This window comes from Emys orbicularis, chromosome 8, assembly GCF_028017835.1.
Source record: "Emys orbicularis isolate rEmyOrb1 chromosome 8, rEmyOrb1.hap1, whole genome shotgun sequence".
Taxonomy (NCBI): domain Eukaryota; kingdom Metazoa; phylum Chordata; order Testudines; family Emydidae; genus Emys; species Emys orbicularis.
The window spans coordinates 7,769,788-7,789,960 of NC_088690.1; the positions used below are offsets into that span (position 1 = coordinate 7,769,788).

General features: G+C 49.7%; 1 protein-coding gene across 1 annotated transcript in view; it reads left to right on the forward strand.

The window, feature by feature from the left end:
- SLC5A9 (solute carrier family 5 member 9) overlaps positions 1-19,525 on the forward strand; it is a 37,400-nt gene extending 17,875 nt beyond the window's left edge. Inside the window, exons 9-14 of the mRNA XM_065408864.1 lie at positions 278-385; positions 979-1,129; positions 2,361-2,529; positions 4,053-4,268; positions 15,558-15,717; positions 19,317-19,525. Of these exons, the coding sequence (XP_065264936.1) occupies positions 278-385; positions 979-1,129; positions 2,361-2,529; positions 4,053-4,268; positions 15,558-15,717; positions 19,317-19,525 (1,013 nt within the window). The remainder of the gene's footprint in view (positions 1-277; positions 386-978; positions 1,130-2,360; positions 2,530-4,052; positions 4,269-15,557; positions 15,718-19,316) is intronic.
- Positions 19,526-20,173: the final 648 nt, after the last annotated feature.

A 20,173-nucleotide genomic window follows, 5' to 3' on the forward strand; every position in this document is an offset into this window, starting at 1 on the left:
CCAACCCATCTAGGGGTGAAGCGTTCCATCTGCTCTGAACCAAGTTTGCAGTGTGTCATCATGAGGCTCTACCTTTATTTGGGGGCCCGAAATGTTCTTTGGCTCCCATTGTGATAGCTTGGAAAACTGTGTTCTTGCTGTTTTACTGCCTTATATTAAATATATAAGATATCAAGAATCAATTCCTTTAAGACAGTTTCCAATAGCTGGAGTAGATATGCCACAAAGGAGGTTTAAGCTGGCTGGTTCGGTTTCTAATCTTTCCTCTCTGCTACAGATGAAGTGGGATGTGTGGACCCGAAAGTCTGTGAAACCGTCTGCGGAGCTAAAGTGGGTTGTTCTAACATTGCCTATCCTAAGCTTGTAATGGGACTCATGCCTGTAGGTGAGAAAGCTGTATTCTTAGGGGTGTGGGCTTGTACTAGCACTGAACAGCTGTGTCCTCAGAATGGAGTGGCCTTTGGAGCTATCCATATGAGGAACTAATGTCCTGCAACTATCAGTTGGATTGGTAAACAAATTAAAAGATAGCAAAGTTTTCTTTCCATTATGTAGCAGGCAAGCGTGTGTGTGTTTGACAAAGAGATGGATAAATAGAAGTAGACGCATTGAATGGAAAAGAATAAAGTATTTGCTATGGCAAAATATCAAAAGAAAACTAAAATCCCAACATATTTTTCAAAAAATGTTATGGAAATTTTCCAATTTTTCAGCCAAAGTTTTTAGTTTTCACATTTTTAATTGAAACAGTAAAATTCTAAAGAAAAAAAATGTTCCTGGAAAATTTTTATTTTGAAAAAAGGACATTTTTTGGAAGAAAAAAGAATTTGACCTTAAATGTTGACTAGGTCTAAAAAAGTCGAGGTGGGCCCGGACCAGAGCCGCAGATCCAAAGAGCTCTCTGGACTCTGTTCACGTTCATATGCAGGAGCTAAAAGACCAACAATCTGAACCAAATTTTCCTTGTTGGTTTCCCAGGACTCCGGGGTTTGATGATAGCTGTGATGTTGGCAGCCCTGATGAGTTCCCTCACCTCAATCTTCAACAGCAGCAGCACGCTCTTCGCCATAGATATCTGGCAGCGGCTCCGCAAGAAAGCCACAGAGCAGGAGCTCATGATTGTTGGCAGGTCCTCTTACTTCCTTATGGCTTCACTGAGCGTGTTATTTTGATGGCAGGTCTTAAACTCTCCAAAATGTTCTATCTGGACTCTGGGATTCATAGATTCCAAGGCCGGCCAGGAGGGACCACTGTGAACATCTCATCTGATCTCAGAGAACTGCCCTGAATCAATTCTTGTTTGAACTAGAGCGTATCTTTTAGAGGGAGGGGAAAAAACAGGTGAAAATTAACATGCATGTTAATGAAAAAAGTAAAACTTGAGATGAGTTATGTTTCCCAACTTTACCTGGAGTAGATTCAGTTACATAGACAGGCTCAATTTGCCACTGACCTGGAGAGATTATTTCTTCTGTGTTCTCTAAATTTGTCATAGACGCCTGTCCTAAGCACAATCCATAGTGAAATCATGGCACCCTCTATTGGCAGACTCCAATACTGCATCACACCAAGGCTGTAAAACAGTTCCCTTCCCACTAACACTGTTAATAATAATCTGCACTTCTGTAGGGCCTTTTATTGAGGTCACACATATTAAGTAAGCTTCAAAACATCCCTGTGAGTTAGGTGAAGGATAGAGAGGGGTGAAAGCATCAGCTGTTTAATAGTACACAGCAATACGGCACACCAGCTCAAGGCAGAAATGGAGGAGGATATTGAATGCCGCTGAAACTTCGGTGGGAATTTTATTAAGTAGGAAGTAGTGACTTAGTTGGAATTTGGTAACGGCACTAAAGACCTCTACTCTTCTGAAAGGTGGCTGTGGGATTTTAATGATCACAAGTTGTCAGGGTCTCTGTCTCATCCAAGATACAGTGCCTCCAGCAGTTCCCACTAAAAACGTGTCGGGTTACTGGGCAGTCATGATTCAGCTAGCCCTGAGATTGCCACGCACAGAGCCACCTGCACCACTTCTTGCAGTGCTTTGGATTCTCCTGGGATCTCTCCCATTCAGGTCCTTAAAGGCCCCACACAGCTTAATTTGACCACTCTGGCCAGATCTCAGCAAAGGGTTGTTAGCTATCTTCCTTAGGAGAGTGAAATTTACTTCCTGCCTGGTTACAAGGAGAAGCCAGTCCTAGATTTCACTTCAGGTGAGGAATTCACTCAGGGTGCACAATGGTTTTCCCTAGAATTCATTGAAAACACAAGGAAGTGTCTCTTGATTGGGGATTGCATTTCCAGGTGGATTCTGAAACATGCAGAGCTAATACTCTTTGTTCCAATCTCCGGTCTTCCAGAGTGTTTGTTCTCATCCTCATTGCCATCAGTATTCTCTGGATTCCCATCATTCAGATGTCCAACAGCGGTCAGCTCTTTGACTACATTCAGTCCATAACCAGTTATCTGGCCCCACCAATTACTGCCCTCTTCATCCTGGCAATCTTCTGCAAGAGGATCAATGAGTCCGTAAGTGAGGAATCAGTGACTGGGCCGGTATGAATAGTAGTACCACCTCAGGGTGTGTGTGTGTGTGTGTGTATTCTTAGTAAACATTCAAGTGGATTATTGCAAACCACTATCTGGAAAAATTAGAAATCAGAGGAGTTAGAACTGGTTCGAGTTGTTTGGGATTAACAATAAAATGATTTTAAACAGGAAATTTCACAGGACAGGATGGTTGGGGGACTGGGACTGGTCTATGGAACCTTTTATCTCCAGGTTACCCGTTCAAACCCAGCCCAGCAAAGCTGTGACCATCACAAAGTGGCTTAGTGGCATGAGTTAGTGGGCCTTACCCCTGTTTCTATTGGATGGGTGTCAGCTTCGCAGAAGCCACCACAACTGGGGCAAATTGGCAGCCTCAGAAGAGGGGCTATGGGAACTCAACTAGCTTCATACTCCTAGAAGTGGTCCCTCTAGGTCTAGGTCAGTGAGGGGCAAACTTGCACTCCCACTGTCTGTGCTGTAACTGCTCTACATACAGAGAGGGCCTTAGGCCCAGATCTTCAAAGGTATCCAGGTCCCTAACTTCCATAGCTTTGAGGATCTGGCCTTAGTCTCTAGGCGACAGATCCTCAGCTGGTGTAACTTGTTTTGGCTCCACTGAAGTCTGTCCATCCAGCACGTTTCACTAGCTCGAAATTCATTTATAAAACACAAACCATGTTTGGCTTCCCTCCAGTCCAATATGCAGAGGTGGAGACTCAGACTTCTACCATTCCCCTGTGTCTCTCTGTGCCCTCTTCTTTCCTCTGTCAGTGAGAAGGGGGAGCATCACTGGGGCTGTTTAATCCCATTGTTCTGAAACTTCCACTGGGGCCTGGTTCTGCTCCTGACACAGGCTTAGCTTTCTGAGGCAGGAGAAACCCCCTAAGGGATTTCAGACCCTATTTCAGAACGTAGCTCAGGGTCCAAATTATTTCTGGAAAATTGGACCTTTTTGCTAGACCCCTTGAAAACAAAGTGGCAGTGAAAATGAACCCCTGCTCCCTTTTCCAGTAACAGCCCTCCAAGTGTCTTTCTAACCTTTCTTATGGTTCTGTCTCCCCCCGTTATGGTGTGGCCAGAAACAACTGTCTCCCCCTGGGGAGGACTACCGAGTCTTCCAAGGGCTTTTACCCCTGTTTCTGAAGCATGTGGGGTGGCCACTGTCTGAGGGGACTAGATGGACCAATAGGTCCCAATCCTGCAATGAGATGAACCTCAGTGGAACCTTTTGCCCACCCAGAGCCTCACTGAAATCAGTGGAAGGACCTTAACTCAGTCGGGTCTGACATGTCTGTCTTGCAGTTAGAAGGGTGGGAATGAGTAGATTACAAATTCTGAGGGCCATTAAAGGTATCTAGACCCTCCCTTGCTGTCCTGCTCTGTTGACTCCATCCTGGAGAGAAGGGACCATTCCCAGAAAGGAACTATAATCCCCACCCCCCAAAGATGCTTTCAAGGATCCCTCACTTCCTTATGCGTCTCTTCCTATGTTTTCTTCCCAGGGTGCTTTCTGGGGCCTCATGTTCGGGCTGGTAGTAGGTGGCATTCGAATGATCATGGAGTTTTCCTATGGTGTGCCATCCTGTGGCGAGGAGGACCCAAGACCAGCTGTGCTAAAAGATGTGCACTACCTGTACTTTGCCCTCATTCTCTGCGTGCTCACGGGCATCGTCATTACCCTAATTAGTCTCTGCACCCCACCAATCCCAGAGGAAAAGGTAAGCAGCTCTCCAGTTCAAACCTTTCAAGCCCCTCCCCATCATAGGGTCCAAGAGTTCTCCCTGATCTGTACAACCCTGGCTCTCCTATTGCTGAGATCTCAGGGCCTATAATGCACGTCTACAAAGAAGCACCTTTCCCAAGCCCTTCTGTTTTCCAGGGCTCAGAGTGTTAACGCTGCTTGAGGCTCAATGAATTATTGAAATGGAGTGTGAGTTCCCATGCTGTATGTACAGCTCTGCACACACACACCACAGCACATCATATCTGGGAGAGAAGGTAAAGAAGTGTGTTGCTGAGAAGGAATTAAATAGATCTAATTGAAGCTTCTGTCCTATTTCAGCAAAGCCCCCATCAATCTTGCAAGCAAACAAGATTAATATCTTTGCAACACTGGCATTTAGAGAAATAACATTCCATCCCAATGTGATCTCAATTACATTTAACAACATAGTGTCATGGTACAGAAGAAAGCAACTTTCTTTTACTTACTGTATTAAAACAGAACTGTGCATAAAGGTTAAGGTTTTATTGAGTGTCAGCTTAAAGAGATACTGTCAAGTAGTTTAGGGTCTAAGGAGGTTTGGTTTCCTGAGCGGTTGCATAAAAATTGGGGGCAGGAAAAGGAAAAAAACATCAGGTGCAACCATGTTCCATGACTAGTTTTTTTTAAAAAGAACTTCTGAATGGGGTATAGGATATATAGATTCTCTGGGCCACATGTAGCCCTGGTGTATGTCTGTTGACTTCAATGGAGGGGATAGGTTTAAATCCAAGTGGTTGGAATCACCAACATTACTCATGATTTAAATCATCACTTTTAATTGAGTCTTGCATTTATACGTTTTAGTTATTTTCCTATTGATTCTCATTGGTTGATAACCATTAAAACATGTCGATTTGCAACTAAATATAGCCTTTACATGAAATTTGGTTCTTTTTGCTAACCAGGAAGATGCACCAAACTTACACAAGCTGTGATTATGTCATGTGACATTGACCGCCGTGACATTTTCTGCCCTGGGGCTGGAGCTCCCACCCAGCCCTGCCCTCGCAGCACCCAGCCCCCAAACTGGTGGGGGGACCCACAGCTGCCCAGCCATGGCCCATAAATCATAGAATCATAGAATATCAGGGTAGGAAGAGACCTCAGGAGGTCATCTAGTCCAACCCGCTGCTCAAAGCAGGACCAACCCCAACTAAATCATCCCAGCCAGGGCTTTGTCAAGCCTGATCTTAAAAACCTCTAAGGATGGAGATTCCACCACCTCCTTAGGTAACCCATTCCAGTGCTTCACCACCCTCCTAGTGAAATAGTATTTCCTAATATCCAACCTAGACCTCCCCCACTGCAACTTGAGACCGTTGCTCCTTGTTCAGTCATCTGCCACCACTGAGAACAGCTGAGCTCCATCCTCTCTGGAACCCCCCTTCAGGTAGTTGAAGGCTGCTGTCAAATCCCCCCTCACTCTTCTCTTCTGCAGACTAAATAAGCTGGCCAGGGCCAGCGGATGGGGGACCCTGCAGCTACCAGCTGCCCAGGCGAGGGGACTCAGCAGCCGCCCAGCTCCAGGGCAGGGGAATCCTGGAGCTCCCAGGTACCGCATCGGTGGGGGACCTGGAGCCCCAGCACAGCGGGTGCTGAACCCACCTCTCCCTTTTGTCAGGGATCTTTTTAGTGAAAGTCAGGGACAGGTCACGGGAAATAAACAAAAAATCACGGCAGCCCGGGACCTGTCCCTGACTTTCACTAAAAAGATCCCTGACAAAAACTTAGCCTTAATTATATAGCTTAACGGGCATTTATTCAGATTCTTAATTTTGACATTATCTTAGGAAATGATGCATTTTTTATTTGCTAGATGATGATGAACTTTTTACTTGTGATTTGTGTCAAACTCTATTTGGATGGAAATTCAAATTCAGTTCAAATGCTCCAAACCGGCATTTTAAATTTTGTATTATTTATTATTATTTATTTATTCATTTATTTATTTATTTTATTTATTATATTTATTATTTATTATTAAATAAAGCTACCTTAAATGTGCTGGATACGTAAGAAAATTTTCTTATCAAAACATGTTTTTTCATTTAAAACTAACTGCTTTATTCAACAAAGGCTGCATTATCTGAAATTAGTGAATTGAACTGATTATTTCTTGTCACCGTATCCTTTAAGATTTTAGAACTAGTTGATCTGGTCCTCTCACACCTAGTTTTTATTCACTGATTGAAAGAGGCACACAGGTTTTCCTTGGTTTTCAACTCCCATTGGTTTCTTAACTTTGATTGAACCAGTCACTGAACTGAGCTAGTTGGATAAACTGAAATGAAGAAAATACCCTCGCTGCACTTGTAGAAAAGCCCACTGCTATGAAAAGCTGGGTTAGCACTTCATACTCTTGTTCCAGGTTCTTAGCCAGTGACATCCACCAGCTCGGTGGTTTGACATTCTTTAAAAGTTGGCACCAAATATATACTACTCGATATTATTATTTTTTGCATTTAATTTAAAAGTTTTAATAGATTCATGATAAATATAGGCCTTAACATAGATTGTCATTATTTCAAATTTCATTTTAAATAGGTTGGTTTTTTAAAAAATAAATAAATGTGCATTTAATTTAAATAAAAAAAACCATTCAGAAAGTTGGATTTTTTTTAAATATTTTTTTAAACATTGATTGTTATGCCCCCAGCCTGGCATGGGTTTGAGCCGATAACCTTTTTGTGATGAAAGTGCTTCATATCTCTTTACCAGGCCCAATCTAGCTAGTATCATTGGGAGGCAGTGTGATCCATTAGAGAGAGCTCTCATTGGGATTCAGGCCCCCAGAGTTGTATTCCAGATGCTGAAATGGGCAACTCGTGTCTCAGCTCTGTGCCTCAGTTTCCCCCACTATAAAATGGGGATAATGCTACTCAGCTCCTTTGTAAAATGCATTGAGATCTACTGAGGAAAACTGCCAGATAAGAGCTAGGGATTGTTATTATCCTGTCAAGTGAACTAAAAAAGACATGCCAACACGCCCACGAAAAATACTGACGAGTCAGACCCTCAGCTGGTGTACATTGGCACAGTTGCATTGACTTAAAATACTAAGAACAGCTCTTCAGTGGGGCGATGCTGATTTACACCAGTGGAGGATGTAGCCCAGACATCTTTAACGACTCAATGCTTTATGCACAGAAGGGGAAATAGCCATTTGTAGCTGATGTTAGAGTGGGACAGTTAATGCGCTGAGCTTTAAATGAATTACAATCCAAGAACTGCCAGCGGTAGCATTTCTCCCCGCTGCTTTGGACACTCTCCCATCTCTGTGGGTGATTGATGCTGTGCTGGGAAACAAATATGCAAAGAATTTGTTTGGGATGCTCCAGAGTTCATGTGTCTTCATTGTAGGGAGTCCATATTGTGTCACGCCGTCCTTGAAAACCTTGCAAAAGAGCTTACAATTAAATTTGAGGCTGTGAAGCTGAAATGCAACTGTCAGGTGCCAGATGGCATTTTGGAACAGAAGGATTTATTCTCACTTTGCCTAGTTCTCTCACAGTCCCTCGGGCAAGGAGTATGGGAGGGGAGGGGAGGGGAAGGAAGTGGTACAGTAACATGGCAACTGTTCTGCAAATGAACCAGGTCACCTGGGCTGATCGCCTGCTACACTCCCAGGGACTGTGCTTGTCTTGAGGCCTAGTGCACTAGGAACTTCAACTGTTCTGCTCCAGAGAGTCAGATTCATACATTAGGTGGCTTGTTTTCCAAATTGCTGAGTTCCCACAGTGCCAGGTGCAGCCAATGGGAGCTGGAAATGCTCCTTTCCTCGAAAATCAGACCTTCAAAGTGTGCAGAGGAGACACGGGCTCAAACTAAAGTCTGGGATCCAAATGCCCCCAGACTGGAGGTGTTCCAAATAAACCAGCTTTCACAGGCGAGAGATCCATATGAGAACACGCTATAGCCCAGTTGTTAGGGCACTTGCTTGGGGGAACTGGATTCAAGTCCCTGCTCTACCTTTGGCAGAGGAAGGATTTGAACGCAGGTCTCCCCTATCCTGGGTAAGTGAGCTAACCACTGGGCCATTGGGTATAAGGCAGGCACCACCACCTCATCCTCGTTGTTTGTGAGACAGGACTGACCTGGCTTAGGTGCCTAACTCCGTGAAGGTTCACAGTTGTGAATCTTAAGTGGAGGAAGGCACCTGCTGGTAGGCGCCTAACTCTCTTTGAGGGGAGGAGCTTCAGTCATGCCCCTCTCCTTAGCATTTCCCGTTGGCTAGCTTAGGCAGCTTCCCACTCAACCAGTGCTGCAGTAGCGTAGCTATGGGGGGAGTGGGGCAGCGGCCGCTCCCGCACTGAGCATCTTGGCGCCTTTTTAATTTTTACTCACCCAGCGGCGCTCTGGGTCTTCGGTGGCACTTCGGCGGCGGGCCCTCACTGGCTCCGCGTGTCTTCGGCGGCACTTCAGCGGCGGGCCCTCACTGGCTCCGCGTGTCTTCGGCAGCACTTCAGCGGCGGGCCCTCACTGGCTCCGCGTGTCTTCGGCGGCACTTCGGGGGCGGGCCCTCACTGGCTCCACGTGTCTTCGGCGGCACTTCGGCGGCCAGCCCTCACTCGCTCCGGGTGTCTTCGGCGGCCGGCCCTCACTCGCTCCGGGTGTCTTCGGCGGCCGGCCCTCACTCGCTCCGGGTGTCTTCGGCGGCCGGCCCTCACTCGCTCCGGGTGTCTTCGGCGGCCGGCCCTCACTCGCTCCGGGTGTCTTCGGCGGCCGGCCCTCACTCGCTCCGGGTGTCTTCGGCGGCCGGCCCTCACTGGCTCCGGGTGTCTTCGGCGGCACTTCGGCGGCCGGCCCTCACTGGCTCCGCGTGTCTTCGGCGGCGGGCCCTCACTCGCTCCGGGCGTCTTCGGCGGCACTTCGGCGGCCGGCCCTCACTGGCTCCGCGTGTCTTCGGCGGCACTTCGGCGGCCGGCCCTCACTGGCTCCGCGTGTCTTCGGCGGCACTTCGGCGGCCGGCCCTCACTGGCTCCGCGTGTCTTCGGCGGCACTTCGGCGGCCGGCCCTCACTGGCTCCGCGTGTCTTCGGCGGCACTTCGGCGGCCGGCCCTCACTGGCTCCGCGTGTCTTCGGCGGCCGGCCCTCACTCGCTCCGGGTGTCTTCGGCGGCCGGCCCTCACTCGCTCCGGGTGTCTTCGGCGGCCGGCCCTCACTCGCTCCGGGTGTCTTCGGCGGCACTTTGGCGGCCGGCCCTCACTGGCTCCGCGTGTCTTCGGCGGCACTTCGGCGGCCGGCCCTCACTGGCTCCGCGTGTCTTCGGCGGCGGGCCCTCACTCGCTCCGGGCGTCTTCGGCGGCACTTCGGCGGCCGGCCCTCACTGGCTCCGCGTGTCTTCGGCGGCACTTCGGCGGCCGGCCCTCACTGGCTCCGCGTGTCTTCGGCGGCACTTCGGCGGCCGGCCCTCACTGGCTCCGCGTGTCTTCGGCGGCACTTCGGCGGCCGGCCCTCACTGGCTCCGCGTGTCTTCGGCGGCACTTCGGCGGCCGGCCCTCACTCGCTCCGGGCGTCTTCGGCGGCACTTCGGCGGCCGGCCCTCACTGGCTCCGCGTGTCTTCGGCGGCCGGCCCTCACTCGCTCCGGGTGTCTTCGGCGGCCGGCCCTCACTCGCTCCGGGTGTCTTCGGCGGCACTTTGGCGGCCGGCCCTCACTGGCTCCGCGTGTCTTCGGCGGCACTTCGGCGGCCGGCCCTCACTGGCTCCGCGTGTCTTCGGCGGCGGGCCCTCACTCGCTCCGGGCGTCTTCGGCGGCACTTCGGCGGCCGGCCCTCACTGGCTCCGCGTGTCTTCGGCGGCACTTCGGCGGCCGGCCCTCACTGGCTCCGCGTGTCTTCGGCGGCACTTCGGCGGCCGGCCCTCACTGGCTCCGCGTGTCTTCGGCGGCACTTCGGCGGCCGGCCCTCACTGGCTCCGCGTGTCTTCGGCGGCACTTCGGCGGCCGGCCCTCACTGGCTCCTCGTGTCTTCGGCGGCACTTCGGCGGCCGGCCCTCACTCGCTCTGGGCGTCTTCGGCGGCACTTCGGCGGCCGGCCCTCACTCGCTCCGGGCGTCTTCGGCGGCACTTCGGCGGCCGGCCCTCACTGGCTCCGCGTGTCTTCGGCGGCACTTCGGCGGTGGGCCCTCACTGGCTCCGCGAGTCTTCGGCGGCACTTCGGCGGCCGGCCCTCACTCGCTCCGGGCGTCTTCGGCGGCACTTCGGCGGCTGGCCCTCACTCGCTCCGGGTGTCTTCGGCGGCACTTCGGCGGCCGGCCCTCACTCGCTCCGGGTGTCTTCGGCGGCACTTCGGCGGCTGGCCCTCACTCGCTCCGGGTGTCTTCGGCGGCACTTCGGCGGCCGGCCCTCACTCGCTCCGCGTGTCTTCGGCGGCACTGAAGGAAATGCCGCCGAAGACCCGCAGAGCGAGTGAAGGTCCCGCTGCCGAGGTGCTGCCGAAGACCCAGAGCGCCGCAGGGTGAGTAAAAGCACCACCCCGTCAGTAAAAGCGCCGCAGCGGGTGGTGCCTTTTTTTTTTTTGATGCTCCCCCTGTTCCCTCCACCTGGCTACGCCACTGCAGTGCTGGCTTTTGTGAATCCCATTCTTAGGCACCTAACGCCCTCTGTGCCTTGTGTAGGGAGCCTGGGCACCTAACGTGGGGCTGCAGCTTCCACTAGGCAGCAGGGGGCCTAAAAGTGAAGCACTGCAACATGGAATCTAGGTCCGCTGCGTGGATCTGGACCCTGCTCTTTGTGCACTTGCCACGATAATAAAACAAAGTGCTCTTTGTAGCTCTACTGATTCATGAACTGCTTCCAATCAGAAAGACCACCTGCCTTCAGCAGTCAAGTCTGTTCTGTCTGCATTCCAGCTCTTCTGCTACATCCAGTCTATTGAGTCAAATACTATCCTAAGGTACATGGAAATTATGCTGCTAACTTTCCCCCGTCAGCAGTTGTTTTTTTGCTTACTCCAAAATAGCTGTCCTGTTAGCCCTGATCTCCCTTTAGTGAATCCCTGCCGACTGAGCTTAATGAGATCACAGCTCGTGTCCTTGGCTTGTCAGTGTTGAAGGCATGCTGCTGCAGTCGTAGTTTTTAGGACATTGCTGGGTGGGTAGGACACACGATAAGGCTTGTCCCCAACATGACAGCCCGTCGACAAGCTCCTGAATGGAAAGGTGAGCGGTGGAGGGAGATTTGGAGCACAGGGCTGCAGGGGAAGGCATTTCATCATTGCAACTCGGCTGAAGCTGAAAGGGAAGATTTTCAAGGTGCCTAATTCCAAATGACTGTCCATGGGAGTTAGGCACTGAACTCCCATTAGTGACTTTGCAACTCTTGCCCCTTAAAAACTTGACTTCTGAAAGTAAAGTTTTTTGGGGGGGAGCATGAAGCTCAATGCACCTTGAGTATCTAGGCTCTGCTCCGTACCTTTCCCTTCCTTCCCCTCTCTACTGAACTGGGTTTCCCCCCTTCCCAAAAATTGACAATCACATTTGTCAAGTGTTCAGCACCAGCAGCTCTCCACAAAGTTCCACCTTCATTTAGGCAGGGAGGTAAAGGTCAGGAGTGAAATCTTGACGTCAAGGGCAAAACTTCTATTGACTTCAGTGGGGCCAGGATCTCTCTCTCTCTCTCTCTCTCTCTCTCCCAGGCTTTCAAAAGAGGTATCCAGCATTGCCAGAAGCTCAGCAAAAGGTGGGCTCTGAACTTCCATGGATCTCAATGAAAGTTAGGAGCCTACCTTTGAGGATCTGGGCCTTAGCTCCCAGTCTACCAAATTCATTTGAAAATCTGGCCATATTTTGAGGCCTAAATTGGAATGGGCCTGTTTTGAAAATCAGCAATTAGTTCTGAGCTCTTAGGAAAATTCTGGCCTTAATACATTAATTCCAGGACAAACCTTATGCACAAAACAGCCATTTGTGTTTGGGGAGGGAGTGGGGGTGACGGGGTCTGGGTAGTTTCTTGAATTCTTTTGTGCTCAGAAACTTTGCAACATTCCGGTGACATTTCCTAAGTGATTTTAAAAAAAAATCCTCCGTAAAGATGAGGATCATCAAATCGAAGTAATTTAGCAAAATGTGACAAGAAAGATTAGCCTTGCCGGATGCTCATCTTGGTTGAAAATGATTTAAATAAAGCTATAAATCTTCTGGAACAAGTTGTATCAGTTGGAAATTGCCATCTAGATTTTGGCGTGTTTAAAAAAAAAAATCTACCTTTAAACTGGTGATACTGTGTGTGCGACCCAGTGGAGAACTTAATTTCCTTGGAGGCAGAGAGGAGAAATCTGCAGTTGGGAGAAATGAGTGCCTTCTCCGGAGCAGTCTGGCAGAAGTGTCGGTCTGAGAGGTGTGGTTGGCCAGTGTCAACTGCTCCCGGTGGCTTCTGTTCCCCTCTCACAAACACATGGGAATTCAGCAAATCAGAATTAACTTAGCCACCTCGCTCTCAATAATGTTACGTGGGATGGGATGCCAGAGGAAAGCAGCAATTCCCTTCCCCCACCACCCCAGGACAGAATGGGAAGGAAATTGCAAGTGCAAACACCAACATTTCCCACCTCCAGCTGGGAATAGGCTGTGTAGGGTATGACCATATAAACCATGGTGTGTTAATAGTTAAGGACCCAGGGCCATTAACATTCAAGCCCACACTGTGCATTTCCCTGGAAGGTCCAGACTTTTTGACTCTTGTGCTTATACACCACACACGAGCCAGGCGTCGCATCTCTTGCTACTAGCGCAGTGTTTTGGCCCATCCTGGCATGGCTTTGAAAGGGAGGGTGAATGAGAGAGCACGTTTCTGGAGTCAGCAGCTGCTCTGCTCCTTGCGGAGGCAGGAGAAGGCCACCCAGGCCTGCCGAAAGCCAGCGAGAAATGGGGCATTGGCAAGGCCTAGGCTGTGAGTGTAAAACCTCCCAGCTTTTAATAAAAAGGAGAGGTGGGCAGACAGATCAGCTGGCTCTGTTGACAGCAAGAGATTGCTTTGCTGAATGTCTCTTGTTCGTGCCAAGTCAATGGACATGCAAAGTGCCAGGCCAAGACGCTGCTCTGTAAAGTTACAAGGATGATGGAGATTTCTCCTTTATCTGCAACTGATTCCTACTGGCTATTAGCACTTTTCCAGAACTTAGCACAAAATGCCAGGGTGCCTTGAATCCCGGGTGCAGACTGGGCCTGGGTGGGTGCCACAGACAGGTAGGGAAGAGAGGACTCCTCCGCACCAGGTTGTCAAAGAGCAGTTGCAGCATCTTCTGTGATGCCAACACTGCCATCCTTTTGCTGTGGAATGGCCAGTGGACCTGTATAGTGCCAGGTCCCTGGCCCTGCTGCCAACTTTCCCTGAGGCCTAGTGGCAGATATGGCAATTTCCTACAATGTGACTGTATTACATTTCTGTATCGTTGTGGGCCGGGGACTGTATATAATTCCATGGAGGGCAGGTGACCACAGCTCCTGCAGGAACGAAGAGAGAGAGAGAGAGTGTGTGTGTGTGTGTCCCCGTCCCCATTGGACAAGTTCACACAGGTTGTATCCAGGAGCGGTGCCAGGGTTTTTGGCGCCCTACGCGGGATCCTTCCGCACTCCCGGTCTTCGGGGCACTTTGGCGGCGGGTCCTGGAGCGAGTGAAGGACCCGCCGCAGAATTGCCGCCGAAGACCCGGAGCGCGGAAGGACCCCCCGCCACCGAATTGCCCCCCCCCCAAATCCTGGCGCCCTAGGCAACCGCTTAGGTCACCTAAATGGAAGCGCCGGCCCTGGTTGTATCACCTCCAGAGAGAGATACCTCCTCCTGGGGCGGCTCACCTGTACTAGTTCAAACCAGATTCTCCAGAGGCCAACAGACTTGTGGATAAATAGCCAGCATTTAAACAGACACAGGTCCTGCTTTCTGATCCAGCAAATGGACCTTTTGTCCAAGGGCCGGGGAACCCCAAATCCTTAAGGAAGGGTTGGAAGCGCTGATACCTGCCGGGGCTTGGAGGGGGAGCCGATCGCTCATCAGTTTTCTAGCATGCGTGTAGGTTCTTTTGTTTGTTCTAATATGATTTCTCTGTAATGCTTTCACCTTAAGAATAAAATCTGCTTGCTTACAAAAGGCTACGTGGCAACTTACAACTGTGGGCACGTATGCTGTCCATAAGCCTGCGAAGAGAAAGCTAAGTGCAAATGCTGGCCCGGTTTGCTAGTGTTGCTTGCTGGGAATAGTGCAGTGTAGACAAGGAACTGTGCAGCTTGGAAAAGTCCAGCTCCGGAGGGAGAGACAGAGACACTCAGGTCTCTGCCCAAGAGAGGTGATGGTGGGGGAGCCGGGACCCTAGAGTGGGCGCCTTTGCTGGACCATGGGGAATACAGGTGAAGTTGCCCTGAACTGTGACACCTAGGCTGCAACTTTATAATCTGCTTTGCATAAGGGACAACACATGGAGTGAGTGGATTGTGTTTCAGGCAGTCCTACTTCCTCCCCCATGCTTTCCCCTTGCTCTGGTGGAGGAGTGCACATAGCCAGCAAGAAAGAGGGGGCGGCCAGGGTGGGCCCCACTCCCTCCACCCCCATCACAGCAGGGCATATTGCTGCTGGAGTCACAATCCATGCAGGGGATTGAGGGACATTCTCTCCTGCTTGCCCAAATAAGGGCTGGAACAATCTAACCCTGAATGAACATGATGTTGTCAAGGTCTGTCTTGGCCCAGTGCCCTGGGTGTGGGAGGGGTTGAAGGTCCTGTCTCTGCCATGCCCTAGCCTGTTGTTGTTCCTTCCGTTGGTTGGTCCTTTGCTGTAACCTTGAACTTCTGGGCCTTTGTGCCTAGGATTTGGGCTTGGTTCCTTTGATGGTGTTTCACTGTGAAACGTCATTCCATAGCAGCAGAAGTGAAGTTCTGAATACTGCCGTTGTCGCTTTGCATCTCTATGGCAAGCCAGCTGTTTGTGTTTACTGGCCCTGCCTGCAACTTCAACACATACATCTTTTGGGCCCCCAATCCAGCTCACTACCTGTACTGATCATGCAATTTCCCAAAGAGAGGAGCCTTCACACAGAGAGGTGTGCTAATCTCCAAAAGATTAAAATGGCACCAGCCAACGGAAAATACAAGAACTGTTGGAAAAAAGCAACACAGATTTTTGTGAGGTCAAACCCTCCCCAGTCTAATCACAGCTCCCGTTTCCAGCCGCATCACCAACACTGGTCTTGTTCTATGAACTGTCAGCTCTTTAAATTGCTTTTCCTGTTTGTTTTGCATCGCTGCATCCAGCTGGCTAGCCTGACGTGGTGGACTAGACACAGCAAAGCTCCCACAATTGACCTGGTGAGCTACAAGAGCGAGTCGGCGGAGGTAAATCCTTCAGTGGGCGAGAGTGATGGGGATGAGCCGACCTGGGAGAACACGGATTCAGGGAGCAAAGAACATGGAGGTAGGTTAGCTGGGTCTTCCAAATATGTGCATGTGTGGGCGTAGGGGACCTGGTCCACCAGCATCCTTCCAATGACTTCAATGGCATCCGGCCCATGGATCTAACGATACCACGTTTGTGGAGGTGACAGCTACATGCTAAATTAATTTATCTTTGACCACCGCACCTGCACTCTGCCTGCTACCCCGTCCCCCCTCGGGTTTAGTCTAACATTCCAACCCTCTGTATAGTTCCAGAGAGCGTCCATGTAAAACCAAAAAACAAACCAACTTTCCAGAGAAATGGTTCCTCCTTCTCCCCCTAAATGTGGAATTTCCTTCTCCCACATGGCCCCGGCCTCAGAGCCAGGTTCAGCAACAGCATTTTTAGACTTTAAAAGTATCCCAGCTTTAACTGCCTACATCAGCCAGGCCAGCTGGATGCAGAAACTTCCCAGCAGATCCTGAGATATACCAGTGGTGGGGGCCAGATAAGCACCTAGATAGACCAACCAAGCACCTGCTTTTAGGTCCTAGAGGGCCTGCGATATGGACTTTAAAGTCAGGACATTCTTAGATGCAGACAAGCTATTTTAGGTAATTTGTTGCAGTTTTTGGGGTGCCGGGACTTGGGGCACCAGGCTTCATCTGTGGGGTCACGTGGCCCCCCTGAAATAGCTCGTGTTCCCCCCTAGTTGAGAACCGCTGATCTAGACCATCCCAGACAGGTGTTTGTCTAACTTGCTGTTAAAAGCCTCCAATGATAGAGATTCCACAAGGTAATTTGTTTCAGTGCTTAACCAACTATTTAGCTTAAATAGCTCTTCACCCTCCCTAGTATTTACAGACAGTAATCATAGTCCCTTTCAGTCGTCTTTTTGCCAGGCTATAAAAGCCAAGCTTTTTCAGTCCCTTCTCATAAGATAGGTCCTCCATTCCCCGATCATCCTAGTAGCTCTTCTCTGCACCTGTGGCAGTTTGAATTAGTCTTTCTTGAACATGGGTGACCAGTATGGTGCACAACATTCCAAATGAGGTCTTACCAGTGCCTTGTACAATGGCATTAACACTGCCCTGTCTCTACTGGAAATGCCTCACCTGGTACATCCTAGGATCGCATTGGTCTTTTTTTGCACCTGCATCGCATTAGTGGCTCATAGTCAACCTGTGATCAACCCCTATACCCAGATCTTCCTTCTCCTCTATCACTTCCACTGATGAGCCCCTAGTTTATATCAGAAATTCTTATTATTAGCCCCTAACTTTGCACTTTGTACTATTGAATTTCATCCCGTTTCTGTTATTCAAGTCTTCAATGTCATCCTGACCTTCCTGTCTCATATTCCGATCCTCGCTGTGTTGACAAGGCCTCCCAACTGTATCAGCAAATTCCATTAGCACACTTCTAATTATTAGTTTATTAGAAAGAAAATAGCCCCCGGCCCCTTCTCAGCATGGTCAGAGGTTTCCTTTGGAAAACCATCCAAAATTTCAGGTGCACGTTTTGAACCTAACCCTCCTGAGTCCACAAATCTGGAGAGCTCGCAAGATGGGAACGCTCTCGTGAGATTTTCTACATTTCCTTAGTCTAGACTGGCCATGCTTGAATTCATTCTCATCACAGCCTCAGAATGAAGAGGTGAGAAACAACAACAAAAGTTCTCCTCCATTTTTTTTGAAATGGAGGCCGTTGGGATTCAAGTTTAGTGTAGCTGTTCCGGGTGCTGATGTTGTTTCTTATCAATTCTTCTTATACCTGACCCAGCTCATCTTTTTATAGCCTGACGTCTTGGTAATTTGGTAATTAGCAATGATGGGAAAGGAAATGCAGAACAGCTTATACAACAGTTTAATGAGGTTTTGGTAACATGTTTTTTCAAGCTTTTATGACATGCTACCTTTCAAAGCGTGGAAGGAACAGCCAGTGACAATTAAAAGGCATAATTCACACAGCGCTTCACTCCTGATAAACAAGCCATGAGTTCTGTGTCGGAGACATACAAGTTTTGTGGAGCTTGGTGGAAGTTGGGCGGTGGAGAAATAAGAAGGGTTTTTATTCATTAAACAACAAATGCTTCATATGTCAATCGACTGGGATGATTTAACCTCTTTGGAGGACAGATTTTCTTTGTCTTTTTTAGTTACATTTTAAGAATGCCTGGGCAAAGTAAGGCAGGTTGGATATGTGGCCTGAGTGCAGGGCTGGGCTCCAGGAACATCTCAATCCGAATTGTAGCTGGGCCACTGATTTAGGACAACTATTTTCCAAAGTGACCACTGGTTTTGGGTGCTCACATTGAGATTCATTATGCCTGATTGTCCAAGTAGCTGAGTGCCTGTAGACCAGATTCTGGGAGATATGGACACACGGAGCTTCTGGAAATGGTTCAAGCGGCGCATCCAAAATCGTAGTGTGGAAAATCAGCAGCCACTTTGGCAAATCACCTAACCTCTTTGCAGCTCAGTTTTTGTACAACGTTATACTCACTTGGCTACCTCTAGCCAGGAGCAAGGACTGATTTATGCTTGCCCAGCACTTGGAACATATCAAGTGCTACTAATGTAACATGCTATTTTAACTGTTCTTTCATCTGGGTTTCAGCTAGCTTAGTTGTGCTGTGAGGGTGGACTGGGCCATGCTGGTTAACCAGCTTACCCGTTCACTTCCTCTGCAGCACTAACAAGGAGGTCTGGCTTTTGCTCTGGGCTCTTAGAAGAGAGCAACTTTTTAACCACAGTCATGGTCATTATTGGACCATTAATTCCTCTGGTTGGGGTGAATCCTTTAATGCAGAGCCAGGGGCGCCGGAATGTCCCTAAAATTGGGGGGGGGGGCATGGGCACCTAAACTGTGACCCCACCCCCTTATGCTGCCCCTTCCCCCCTGGGTCCCCACCCTCATGTTGCCCCTTCCATAGAGGCCCTGCCTTCACACCACCCCTTCCCTCAAGGCCCCGCCCTCACACTGTCCCTTCCCCTTGAGGCCCCACCCTTGTGCCACCCATCTCCCCAAGACCCCGCCCTCTTTCAGCCTCTTTCTCCAGAGGCCCCGCCCTCACACTGCCCCTTCCCCCGGAGGCCCCACCCTTTCTCCCAAGACCCTGCCCTCTTGCAGCCTCTTTCTCCTGAGGCCCCACCCTCACGCTGCCCCTTCCTCCAGAGCTCACACCATCCATTCCCCTGAGGCCCCACCCTCATGCCGCCCCAACCTCCCAAGCCCCTGCCCTCGCGCCGCCCATTCCCCCCAAACCCTGCCCTCGCGCCGCCACTTCTCCCCAAGACCGGCCCCCCGCTCCTCTCCACCCCCTCCCCCTGTCACTAGCATTTACGGCCAGTAAAGAGTGGGAGGGCATAGCCCCTGCGCAGAGCCGTTCCTGAGCTGCAGCCATTGGTTCCTGGACCTATCATCAGCTGAGAGGGTGACGTATTCCCTTCCATTGAGGATGTGGTTCAGTGGGGCTGGTTTTCACCCCGTACGCCTCAAGCAGTAGTGCTGCATGGGAGATGTGCAGACAGGTGACACAGGTGTATTTAGGGCGTGGGACAGAGGTGAAGCGAGTGGAATACCCCAGCGTTTAGAATATGGGACTAATTCCCCCTCTCTGTATGTATTTCCTGCAGCAGCGAGCCCTCCTTGCTGGAAGAAGTTATACTTCTGGTTCTGCGGGATCTCCAGCAGCCCAGGACCCACACTGACCAAGGAAGAGAAAGCAGTCCTGGAAAGGAAACTCACCAGCATTGTGGAAAAGCCCCTATCAAAGACTCTTTGCAACATTAATGCTATAATCCTGCTAGCTATTAACGTCTTTCTGTGGGGTTACTTTGGCTGAAGACGGGGCTGCAGACAGTCCTCGGCTGGCTTGGCTTTGATTTAGAATATCGCAGTAATGCTTAGAGACGTCAAGCAGGTCAGGGCCACATTGTTCTAGGGGCCGTGCATACAGTAAATGGAATTCCCTGCCCCAGAGAGCTCACACTCTAGAAGACCAAACCTAGCGGGCAGGGATATCGTATTTACCAGAGAGGGTTTTTATCAGGTAAAATCATGGTTTTTTGTCACCTAGGGAAAAATTAGTTGGGCCCAGTTTATGATATTTTCTATTTTTAAAATTGTTTTATTATCACACACATCACACTTAGTCGTAGTTACATATTCAAATTGCATCACAGAGTCAAATCAGGCACTAGATTAGGAGATTAATGTAGGGTTGTACAAATAAACAAGTAAAATTGCAGTGAGCGTAATACTAATATATGTAATTCTAATAGGGTCAGAATGTCTGTAAACAACTTAGTTTGGTATTTTCTCCAGGAAGTTATACAGGCCATGACTCCTTTCAGTTTTCAACATTATATAACCCAAAGTCAAAAACATTCAGTGACAGTAACGCAGAGTTGTAGTCATGAAGCATTAAGCAATCCGAAGCAGGCTGCGCTGTGGACAATCTGAACCTATTTCTCAGTTTTGAATGGATGTA